The sequence below is a fragment of the Typha angustifolia genome, chromosome 11 (assembly GCF_048772165.1).
Source record: "Typha angustifolia cultivar Huaian chromosome 11, ASM4877216v1, whole genome shotgun sequence".
Taxonomy (NCBI): domain Eukaryota; kingdom Viridiplantae; phylum Streptophyta; class Magnoliopsida; order Poales; family Typhaceae; genus Typha; species Typha angustifolia.
Genome location: NC_133249.1, coordinates 6,225,553 through 6,236,762, shown reverse-complemented (window position 1 = coordinate 6,236,762; position 11,210 = coordinate 6,225,553). Strand labels below are relative to the sequence as shown.

Here is an 11,210-nt window from a genome sequence, read left to right as displayed (position 1 = left end):
TTTTTATTTTCTTATTGATTTTGTTTAGTGTGATTTCGTTAAATCCAGGTGAATCAGCATACACACATTGTGGTATAAATCATGCATTTAAAGATAAGATTCTTATCATTCTCTGGCAAATCCTATGACCTCTCTATTTGCATCTAGACACAAGTAGGATTGTCAATTATCGAGTAGCTTGAGTTTGGCTTGAGCTTAGTTCTGTTCAAGATCGACTCATACTAGGCTCAGCTCGATAGAACTCAAATTTACATATAATATTAATTTATACTATGCATAATTTATGATCATTAGTCTAATATTAACTTGAATGAAATCTTATTGAATTTAAACTTTAATCAAGCATAATTTGATTTAAGCTTAAATTAAGTTTTGATCTCACTGGCTTGAGTAAAGCTTGCATTAGGCTTGAATTGTGCTTCTTTATTATGGTTTGAGCTCAATTCCTATCGGGCCGGACCAGGGTTTAAAAAAAAAATCCAAACCCACATCCAACCCGCATCTCCGCTCCATAGACCCCTCTGGCCCTCTCCGCCCCACCCACCGTCGAATCCCAACGACGCCAATGGAAGAAGCGAAGGCCGCTGCCTACTACGACGAGTTAACCCGCAAGGGGGAGGGAGCCGCTCGCTTCAAGCAAGGCCTCGGCTTCTCCTCCTCGTCCTCTTCCAAACCCTCATCTTCCTCCTCTCCTCTCTTCTCCAGCTTCATCCGCGCCTCCAGCCCCGGAAAGGCCTCCGAGCTCGAGAAGCAAGCACAGCTCGCATCCATACAGAACAAGCTCCGAAGCAAACCCCACAAAGATGGTTCCGGTCGAGACCACCGTCACCGTTCGGAGGAGAGATCGAGCCATCGGCACCGGTCTCGCGAGAGGGAAAGGCGGCGAAGGTCTCGGAGCGATTCGGATGAGGAGGATAGAGAGAGAAGAAGAGGAAAAGGAGGTGGTGAGCGCCGCGAAAGGGAGAGGGAGAGGGAGAGAGAGAGGGAGAGGGACTCGTACAATAGGAGTAGCAGAAGAAGTAACAGGAGTCCGTCGCCTTTGAGGAGGGCGAGTTCGAGCTCGAAGAGCAAGAGTAGTAGGGTTGACTTTTCAAGTCTCATCGAGGGTTATGATCGAATGGTTAGTTATTTCTTGCATTTCTCTTTAATTTTTGTCTTTCTTTTTTCCTTGATCAAACACCTAATGATGCTTGGTTCATATCTTCATATGTTGAGATCTACGGTAAATTGGGAATTCTAAATTTCATTTGAATATATATAGTCATTTATAAAGGTCAATTTTTTTTTCACAGTTCAGTTGTAAGAAGTGGGTTCTATATCCATTAAATTATACATGGATTAGAGTGTTTTGATGGTTTGTATCTGTCATTTATTACCTTATCATCATCAAACTAGTAAAATGGTGAAAGAGGTCATGGGTTGAGATTATTTGGTGTGAATCTGGACCTGGAGGATGTGTCTGAAGCTTATTTTCTTTGAACTGTAACAGTGATAATGTGATACTCACCAATTTATTGATAACAGACTCCTGCTGAAAGAGTTAAAGCAAAGATGAAGCTTCAGCTTTCAGAAACTGGTACATTATATTTCGCTCTTGTATTCTTATTTCTTCAATTATTCTCATTTATAGCTGACCTGCAATTTTTATGTTCTTCTGTACTGTTACATCAGCTATCTTCAATGCACTATCTATTCCATCAGCTGGAGAGCCTGATGGAAAATTCTCTTTAGGGAAGAAGAAATTTACATAATTTTGATGTTTTAAGGTCTTGGAATTATGATTTGTTGAATTGATTAACATAGCAAGTTCAATTATAATTCTGTTTTATGTTATACTTTCACCAAGAAAAGAAAACAATAAGAATAATATATTATTTTCTTGTAAGTGTCAATTTGTATACCTAAAATATGAGTTAACTGCAATCTAGTTGATCTAGAATTGGCACTGTTCTTCATTCAGCAGCCAAAGGGCTTCTGTCCATTACTCTTCAAGCTAAAAGTTTATTGATCCTTTATCAGATTGATCTAATTACTGATTTGGTGCAGTTATTTTTTTATCTTCTGAAGGGAACATCTGAATTTGAATATGCTAGATACAAGCAGTAATATTACTGATGTGGGACCTGAATGATTGCAGTATGGATAACTATCATCCATCATAATAGCTTCAATTCGATCTAGTTTCTAGTCTATATTATCTAGTTTTATTTTCTGTGGAAATCCCATTGCAAGTTAATTACATACTAACGCGATAATCTTCCTAAAAAAATCAACTTTGTGTTTACATCTCCACAGCTGCAAAAGATACATCTAGAGGCATGTCAGCAGGATGGGAACGATTTGATTTCAACAAGGATGCACCACTTGATGATGATGATGAGATTGAGGGTTAGTTTTAATTTCCTCCACTTTTTTTGGGCATTCTCGCTGTCTTTGTTAGATGATATCTTTTCTTAGATTTCAGTTACAAAGTAATAATTACTTTGTCGTGATTTCACTTCCTTTATTGATTCTCAATGGAATGCCATGAGTGTCAGTCACTGCTGTTTGACTTATTGGACACCACAATCTTTTATTTTGATGTGACTCTAAGTCCTATGAATATTATCCTTTTAGGGGCATCCATTAATGGCTGACGATGGGTGTTGATACTTATATTGGAATTTTTGGTGTAATAGCAACTGATGGAAGTTTTTAATTTAAAGATCATTGTGATTTTCTTTTTAACTCATTGACCTATTAGGATGTTAGAAAATGATGTTTGAAAAGCATACAAGCAATGCAACACAAAAAGGCTGTGATTTTCTTTCTCATGCTATTATAGGTGTTAATGTGATGTAACATCTGATGATTGGAAGTTATGATCATATATAAAATTGATGTGGGACTAATTTGTGAAAGAAAAATAAGATTCGTTCTATATCCTAATAAAACAGTTATAATTATTGGAAGAATGGCTGAGTGATAAATAAGGTAAATTAGGAAAAGATGTATATATGTATAAGCAAAGCCCTATTTCATCCAATGTTACTGTCAAAGTTCTTAAATTTCCTGACCTTATTTATGTATACCTCAAAAACCATAGATTAGTATTCTCTGATCTGCAAAAGATTTAGAACCACTTACCATGACCAAATTGTTGCAATTTCATCTTGGTGAGCGCTCAAGAGTATAGTTCAAGTAAAATTTCTGGACATGTATAGCTGAAAAGATTTGAAATGTGAATGCATCTTGAAGCCAGAAATGTGGTGTCTATAAAGAGAAAGGGGCGATATGCTACTATAGTTTCCAAACTGTAAAAGGTGTGCATGTGCCAGTATGAAGGTTTAATTCCCCTTAAAGTGACATCTATTTTGATTCAACCACTAACCGATCAAAAGATAAAACCACATTTGAAGGGCATGTGCCTTTTCTGAAAGAGCCATTACATTTTTTAGCGCAAGTATAACATTAATTCATTTGAATCTGATGTCCTCGAGAACTGACCCTATATATTCTCTTCCTGAAAATATTATATCCATGTTATGTTATGTTATGATGGTTGGCATTTTTGCAATTAGCATTCTGTTGCTATTCTCTGCAGCTGCTGATGATGATGCCTCAGTTGTCAAAGATATTGGGAAAAGCTTCCGACTTTCTGCAGTTGAGGTATGACCATTAGTTGTGGAAAACATTGTTGTGTGAAATGCTAGATTCTTGCTTTCAATCTGCTTTGCGGTTCTCTATTTTCTATTCTTTATCTTTTTATAGGCAAAGCATGAGGAAGAACTTAGGGCTGCCCATGACGAGGCTATGTTTGGTGTTTCAAGATCTTCAGTTCCTGAGATGGGATCTACAGATGATACCCGCACAGAAGATCATGAGGATAACAATAAAACAGCTGGTGAAGATGTGCATGTCGTCAGTGCTCTCGTTAGTGATAAAGTAAATTGTTTGTGATCTTTTTCTATTAGAAAACCAAGGCAAATTAAAATATCTCACAATGCATCTCTGCTCTAGGTCCTTGCCATGCAACAAGGTTCCTGGCGAGATCGAGCTCGCAAATTTCGAAATGACGGAGGTAACTGAAGTATACTGTCTGTTAATGAAGATAAGCAGATAACTGAAGTATACTGTCTGTTAATGGAGACAAGTGCTCTTCCCCTGGACGAAAATAGCGAAATCCATTCTGATCTCATATCCATATCTAAAGGAGAGAAGATAATGGTACAGAATACCATGAATTCATTGGGGATGTGGCATGTGTCTCACCAAATTTCAAGATAAGGGTCCTAGGGTGGTACCAAGGAGAGAGTGGATGTGATGATGTTGGGAGATGATAGAAGATTACAGCTCATTATATCCGTAAGAGGTAGTGGTGCAGAGTGTTTAAATTATCTAAACAGTTATACATTTATTCAGTATGATAAATCTTAGATGTGAATCAGAAGTGAAAAAGAACTTCCAGGTTCCAGACTGTTGTTTCCTTCGTGGTCTTTCCATCAGCATTGTTGTCTTGTAGAATTCTTTTATTTGAGAGAGTTGTTGTTTCAATTATTTTAGTGTAATTATGTTGAGTTGTTGCCTTTCTGACACACCAAGTGTAATTATCTAGCATTAAGTAATTTTTTTCCAATTCATGATATCTATGGAGTAATATCTGTTGATCAAGTCAAAGTCTGTTTAGGATATTTTGTTCTCCTCTATTAATAATTCTTTTTATTTTGTTCACTTCTATTAATAATTCTTTCTTTGTAGGGACCTAGTTCCTAGTTTAATTAAGTCTCTACCTGTTTACCACGTTTGTAGCAGTGCTTAACTTGATGGTTTAGTTGTCTTCCCTTTCTGTTATGTGTGTAAAGCTTTATAAGTTAAAGGCTTGCTTTGAATTAATTAAATTTTTTTATCAAAATATAAATAAAGATTTTTATCTAAGAATATCACTGTGTTGTTGTTATTTGGTTTTAAGTCTTCACAGTATCATCCTATATATTGCAGGTGATCACAGAAAAATTAGCTCTTTAATTTCATGCCCAAAAATAAAATAACAACAGAGACAAAATTGTTCTCATTTTCAAATTTAAATAACCAAACATCTCAAAACGATCAAGAAAAGTTAATAAAAAAATATCATAACACTTCCCGGATTATTTGCAGAATTTCTTTTAGATTTTAGTAATTATAAGATTTAGCTCTTGAAACTACATGTATATCTTGTTTATATTAAAATATGTATAATTTACACAAAAAATGTGTAAAATTACTTATAAAAACCTATTTTTACTATTTAAAAGTAATTTTTTTTTCGCAAATTCCCCCATCTTTAACGCTCTCAGATCGGCCAACTATCTTCTATTTTACTCTATGCATTTGGTTGTAATCATTCGATTGGGATGAAATGATATCTCTTGTCCAGAGGCTCTCTTTCTCTCTCAAATATATGTATATATATATATATATATATATTATATACGACTTATATATGATATCTCGAGTATCAGTGTTGGTTCCCCATATTGCCTTGCTGAAGCGTAACCAACCCGAAGTAAGCTCCTTTCGCCCCCTTCGCCATGAGCGATGCATGAGTCCCCTTCTCCACCACCACCCCCTTCTCCAACACCGCAATGAGATCGCAACCTTGCACCGTACTCAGCCTATGCGCCACCACTATGCTCGTCCTCCCCACCATCACCCTCTCCAGCGCCTCCTGCACCACCTTCTCCGACTGGCTGTCGAGCGCGCTAGTCGCCTCATCCAGGAGAAGGATCGCCGGATTCTTCAGTATCGCCCTCGCGATCGCGATCCGCTGCTTCTGCCCGCCTGACAACTGCACCCCTCTCTCCCCGCACCACGTGTCGTACCCGTCCTTGAGGTTGCTGATGAAGTCGTGCGCGTTCGCCGCCCTGGCCGCGTCCTCCACCTCCGCCTCTGTCGCCGCCTCCGTCCCGTAGACGATGTTTTCCCGGACTGTCCCGCCGAACAGTGTCGGCTCCTGGCCGACCATTCCGATGTGCCTCCTTAGAGACCGGAGGTGGTACGACCTCACGTCCTTGCCGTCGATCATGACGGCGCCTTTCACCGGGTCGTAGAACCGCTCGATGAGCCCCACGATGGTCGACTTCCCGGACCCGCTCTGCCCGACCAACGCCGTCGACTTGCTCGCCTCGATCCTTAAACTAAACCCTCTAAAAACGTAAACCTCTGGCCTCGCCGGGTAGACAAAGTCGACGCTTTTAATCTCCACGTCGCCTCTTAACCGCTCCGGCTTGTATCCCTCGTCGTCCTCCGGCTCGATGCAGGTGACCCGGTCGAGCACGTCAAACACCGAGGCGACCGCGTCGGCGCCCTTCGCGAGGTCCGACGTCATGCTGCCGGCGTCGGCGATGACCCTGCCGGTGCTGACGAGGATCATGAAGGTCTGGAAGAGCTCCTTGGATGTGATGTAGCCGTGGGAGATGAGCCGTCCGCCGTACCAGAAATCTAGAGCCCAGGTGAGGGTCATGAGGCTCATGGAGGTGGCGAGGCCGAGGCCGGCGTACCAGCTCTGCTTGATGGACTCGGCACGGGGACCCTCCTGGGCGGAGTGGAAGAAGCAGAGGATGCGGGACTGGGAGGAGAAGGCGGTGACAGTGCGGAGGTTGCCGACGGCCTCCGCGGCGAGCTTGCTGCTCTCCGACTGGGACTTGATGGCCTTCTTCGATATGTTCTTTAGCAGGACGCGGCGGGCGTAGAAGGACCCAATGATCAACGGCTGGACGGCGATCATCACCAGCGCCAATCTCCAAGCAATGACCAACCCCATCGTGAACGCAATGATGACGGCCGAGACTGTCTGGATGATCAGGGCCATCCGATCGCCCACAAGAGATCTCACCTGTACGTAGGACAATATATATATATTTATCAACCTCAACTAGATAATATATATATATATATATAGAGAGAGAGAGAGAGAGAGAGAGAGAGAGAGAGAGAGAGAGAGAGAGAGAGAGAGAGAGAGAGAGAGAGTATGTTTGTTATATTATTACTTACCACATTGGCATCCTTGGCTAGGCGAGAACAAATGGCGCCCGAGGAGTTCTCATCCTGGTCGAACCACCCGACCTCGAAGGTCAAAATCTTGGACAGCATCCTCTCCCTCACCCTCTTGGTTAAGTACTCCCCCATGACTCCAAAATTGTAGTGCTGTAGCACGTTAATCAGGAACATCAGCACCGCGAGTCCAACGAACACGAGCGCGTAAATCCTCGTCTTCCTCTTGATCTCCTCGTGATCCGGCAAGAAGTACACCGAGATCATACTCCCCATCGCGAACGCGTACGCCGGCTGTATCCCCCCGAACACCACCGCGCCCAGACTACCCAATGCCGCCTGCCTCCACTCTGGCGCGTTAAGCATTAGTAGCCTGCGGAAAGACGGCACCGGCTTAGAAGAAGCCTGTGCCGACTCCTTGGCGTCTGCCGGGTCTCCTTCCGATCTTGCTGAACTGGAACGGCTGGCCAATGAGAATCTCCTGCTTATGCTGTGGCTGCTGCTGTGCAGCTGTGACGAAGACGTTGGCGCGTTCTCTTTCAACCCCGAGTACTCCTTGGTTTGCTGTAGGCGGACTAGGGAGGAGTAGAGGCCGTTGTCGTCGGCGATGAGCTCGTCGTGGGAGCCGAGATCCTTGACGTCCCCGGCTTGCACGACGGCGATCAAGTCCGCGTTGCGGATGGTAGAGAGGCGGTGGGCGATGACGATGGTGGTCCGGCCGACGGAGGCCTGGTCGAGGGCCTCCTGGACGACGTGCTCCGACTCGGTGTCAAGCGCGCTCGTCGCCTCGTCGAGGAGGAGGATCTTAGGCGACTTAATTATTGCTCTCGCTATCGCTATCCTTTGCTTCTGTCCTCCGGACATCTGAACCCCTCGTTCTCCGACCTTTAAGAGTTTAATCCGACAAATAAAAATAAACATTAAAAAAAGAAGAAGTAAAATGTGCTTAGAGATGGTAAATACCTTTACCATATAAACCGGACTACAAGAAAGTAGTACTTTAAACTAGACATGTGAACTAATTAATGTTGCAAGACTTTTAGGTAGATTGATGTTGAAAGCTTGTCTGAGAAGACCTCTCGTACACGGATCTCTTTACCAGAACTGATCTAAAAGGGCATCTTTGTAAGCAATCTAATACCTATTAATGAAAGAGATTGGTTCTATATTTCTAATTAATGCATTAAATTAAATGAAAAGCAATTTTATAATCACAGTAATTAATTGACGCACTTATATGCCCTACTACATGAAGGGCGGCGCCTTTAATTAAAAGATTCTATGCTTTCATGATGCTATCCTGTAGATTACAATATAGAAGAATATAGTTCTAACGAATCATCCTGCTTTTAATCTAAAAAAACTACCAACTTGATTAAAAGGCAGGGGATTTTTAATTTGGTTGACATTCTAGAACACTTATCTGGCAATGGGAATACAACACAATGACTCACCTGCCATGCCAGTTTATTTCTTAACTAATACACAAACATAATCAGCTGCATCAAAGCTCTCTTGATAGGGACACAAATAAAGGTAGGTTAATGCAACTTATAACTGAAACATGAATGATAACAGACGTATCCTAATTGCACAATAATAAGCAATCTGAAAGTTCTATAGTTGAAATTCCCTTGCAATTACAAAGATATGCTAAGATTTCAATAGATCGATAACAAGTAATTAAAAGTACTAACCTGGGTGTCATATCCTTGAGGCAACTGAGAGATGAAGTTGTGAGCATTGGCAGCCTTGGCAGCTGCCACCACCTCATCCATGGATGCGTCCTCCTTGCCAAACAATATGTTCTCCTTGATGGAAGTCGCAAAGAGAGCTGGCTCCTGGCTCACCAGACCCATCTGTGACCTCAACCACTTGAGCCTAAGCCTCTTGATATCCACTCCATCTAGTAGTATCTTCCCTCCCAGTGGATCATAGAACCTCTCTAAAAGTGCGATCACCGTCGACTTACCGGACCCACTTCCACCGACGAGCGCCACCGTCCTCCCGGCCGGCACTTTAAGGTTGAAGTTTACGAGTATCGGATTCTCTAGCCGCGAAGGGTATGCGAATTCGACCCTCTTGAACTCCACATCTCCTGATACATTCTGCAGCACCTCGCCTTCCATGCTCTCTGAATCAATCTTGGGTACTCTCTTGATGACCTGCTGGATCCGCTCGCCGGCCGAGCTCGCCTCCGAGAAGTACTTCACATTCGCAAGCCCCGACCCCAGCGCTCTAGAACGAAAAGAAAGAAAGATTCTTTCAGACATGATATACGTTGTTGGTCTATTGTGTGCGTTAGGTAAGAAGTTAAGCTTACAAGCCACCGATGATAATTGCGGCGGAGACGGCGAAGATGGTGCCACCCTTAGCACCATGGTATATGACCAGACGGCTGCCGTACCAGACATTGAATGCCCAAATGGCAAAACTGATGCCATTGCTACCAATGGCCACGCCCTTCGCCAGTCCTTGTTTAATTCCGAGCATGACGGAGTCGTCGAGCGCGGCGGAGAACTTGGCCATCGTCGAGGACTCCGCGACGAAGGAGTAGACGGTGCGCACGGACGAGACGGCCTGCTCGGCAACGATGCCGGCCTTGTTATACTCGTCGTGAATCTTGCGCGAGAGACCCATGAGGATTTTCCCATACATGAATCCCGGAATCATGAGGAGGAGGAGGGTTGGTAAGGCCACCAAGGCTAGCCTCCACATTAGGAAGAATCCAGTTGCATAGCTGCCGAAGAAGGTGGCGGCGTTCATGATAAAGTTTGGGACCTTCTCGCTAATGGTGTCTTGGATGACGAGACTGTCGTTGGAGACGCTGGTGATGACTTCGGAGGTGGACCCGACGCTGAGGTCGAAGTACTCGACGTCTTGCCGCAGCACCGCCTTGAGGTACCGGGCGCGCATCGTCGACGCCTGCCGCTCGCCCGTTCTCGACCAACAGTAGCCCTCTGCGGCAAATCATCGAACACCACCATTACCATAAGAGCAAAGAAATTAAGCCCCATTTTATTAACAAAAAAAAATGCAAAATTCGTATATGATGGCCTCCCACTCTTTGCAATTACACCCTGTATGTTTAATATTTACAAATTATGCCCTCTTTTTTTACTAGAAAATATAAGTAGAAAACGTTAAAAATAGCTCTATCTTTGTTTGTTTCTTTTCCCTTCTTATTCTAGGACTTTAATGGCTTCATCTTCTTCTCAAATATTTTGATAAAAATCATCAAACGAAGAGCTTGAATTGTAAATATTAAATATTCAAAGTGCAAGTGGGGGGAAAGCGCAAATTTCACTATAAAAAGTAAATGCTCGTTTACCGAAGAAAGCCACCACCCAGGACCCGCATGCCAAGAACACAAGATTCCTCGCATTCTGAGGCATATCAATAATTCAAACGAACAAAAAAAAAGAGTCAGTCAGTATCGATCAAGAATTAGAAAGTGGATCGAGTAGATTAAGGTAAAGGTAAAACGTAAACGATCCTCTTACCTCATCGATCTTGTGGGGGAATTCCGCGACGGCGTTCGGCCCATTCCCGAGATTGTTCATGATCTTGCTCGTTATGAATAGCATGACGGGCGTCGACAAGCCGTCGCCGACGGCGCCGAGGAAGCCGAGCGCCATCAGCAGCTTGTCCACCGCGTCGGCGTGCTTAAAGATGGTGAAGAATGATCTAACTCCCCCGCCCCCGCCGGACGCTGCGGCGGCCTTCTCTCTCTTCTCGTTCTTGCTTGCATCCATCTCTTCAATCGGATCGCTCCTTCTCTTCTCTTCTCTTCTCTTCTTCTGAGAAGAAGTGCAGCTGAGAGTTAGGCAAGGACTTCTTCTTAATCGTGACCTTCAAACGTAGGTAGGTGGTAGCCGCCTTGAGATTTCTTGATTCAAAACGGGTCCTAATTCTCGCGTGCGATTAATTTGGGTAGAAGTTTTAGAACGCCACTGATGGGCATATTCATATATACATTAATACATATATTCGATTCTTGGCGAAGAGAAACAAACGGATCAGAAGGTTGAATGAGAGGTTTGACTTCCCATCCTAACAATATATGTCGTCACTCATGACGATTATGTGTTCTACTTTAGTGGCGTTTCCTTTCTTATAATTATTATTATCCTTTATCATAGTAGTCCTTAAACTTTTCCTTATTTCAGAATTAGTTCCGGCTTTATATGTTAATAGAC

General features: G+C 43.0%; 2 protein-coding genes across 2 annotated transcripts; one reads left to right on the top strand and one right to left on the bottom strand.

The window, feature by feature from the left end:
- The first annotated feature begins 515 nt into the window (after positions 1 to 515).
- LOC140771515 (uncharacterized) lies at positions 516 to 4,660 on the top strand. Its single transcript, XM_073113117.1, has 6 exons — positions 516 to 1,120; positions 1,525 to 1,576; positions 2,296 to 2,388; positions 3,584 to 3,648; positions 3,751 to 3,924; positions 4,000 to 4,660. Exons 1-6 carry the CDS (start codon positions 566 to 568, stop codon positions 4,066 to 4,068), a joined length of 1,008 nt encoding a protein of 335 aa, XP_072969218.1. The 5' UTR covers positions 516 to 565; the 3' UTR covers positions 4,069 to 4,660.
- A 355-nt stretch (positions 4,661 to 5,015) lies between these two features.
- On the bottom strand, positions 5,016 to 10,957 carry LOC140770569 (putative multidrug resistance protein). The gene is made up of 6 exons (XM_073111807.1): positions 10,515 to 10,957; positions 10,343 to 10,397; positions 9,335 to 9,971; positions 8,709 to 9,249; positions 7,012 to 7,896; positions 5,016 to 6,853 (listed from the first exon to the last, which is right to left on the bottom strand). Exons 1-6 carry the CDS (start codon positions 10,764 to 10,766, stop codon positions 5,477 to 5,479), a joined length of 3,747 nt encoding a protein of 1,248 aa, XP_072967908.1. The 5' UTR covers positions 10,767 to 10,957; the 3' UTR covers positions 5,016 to 5,476.
- Positions 10,958 to 11,210: the final 253 nt, after the last annotated feature.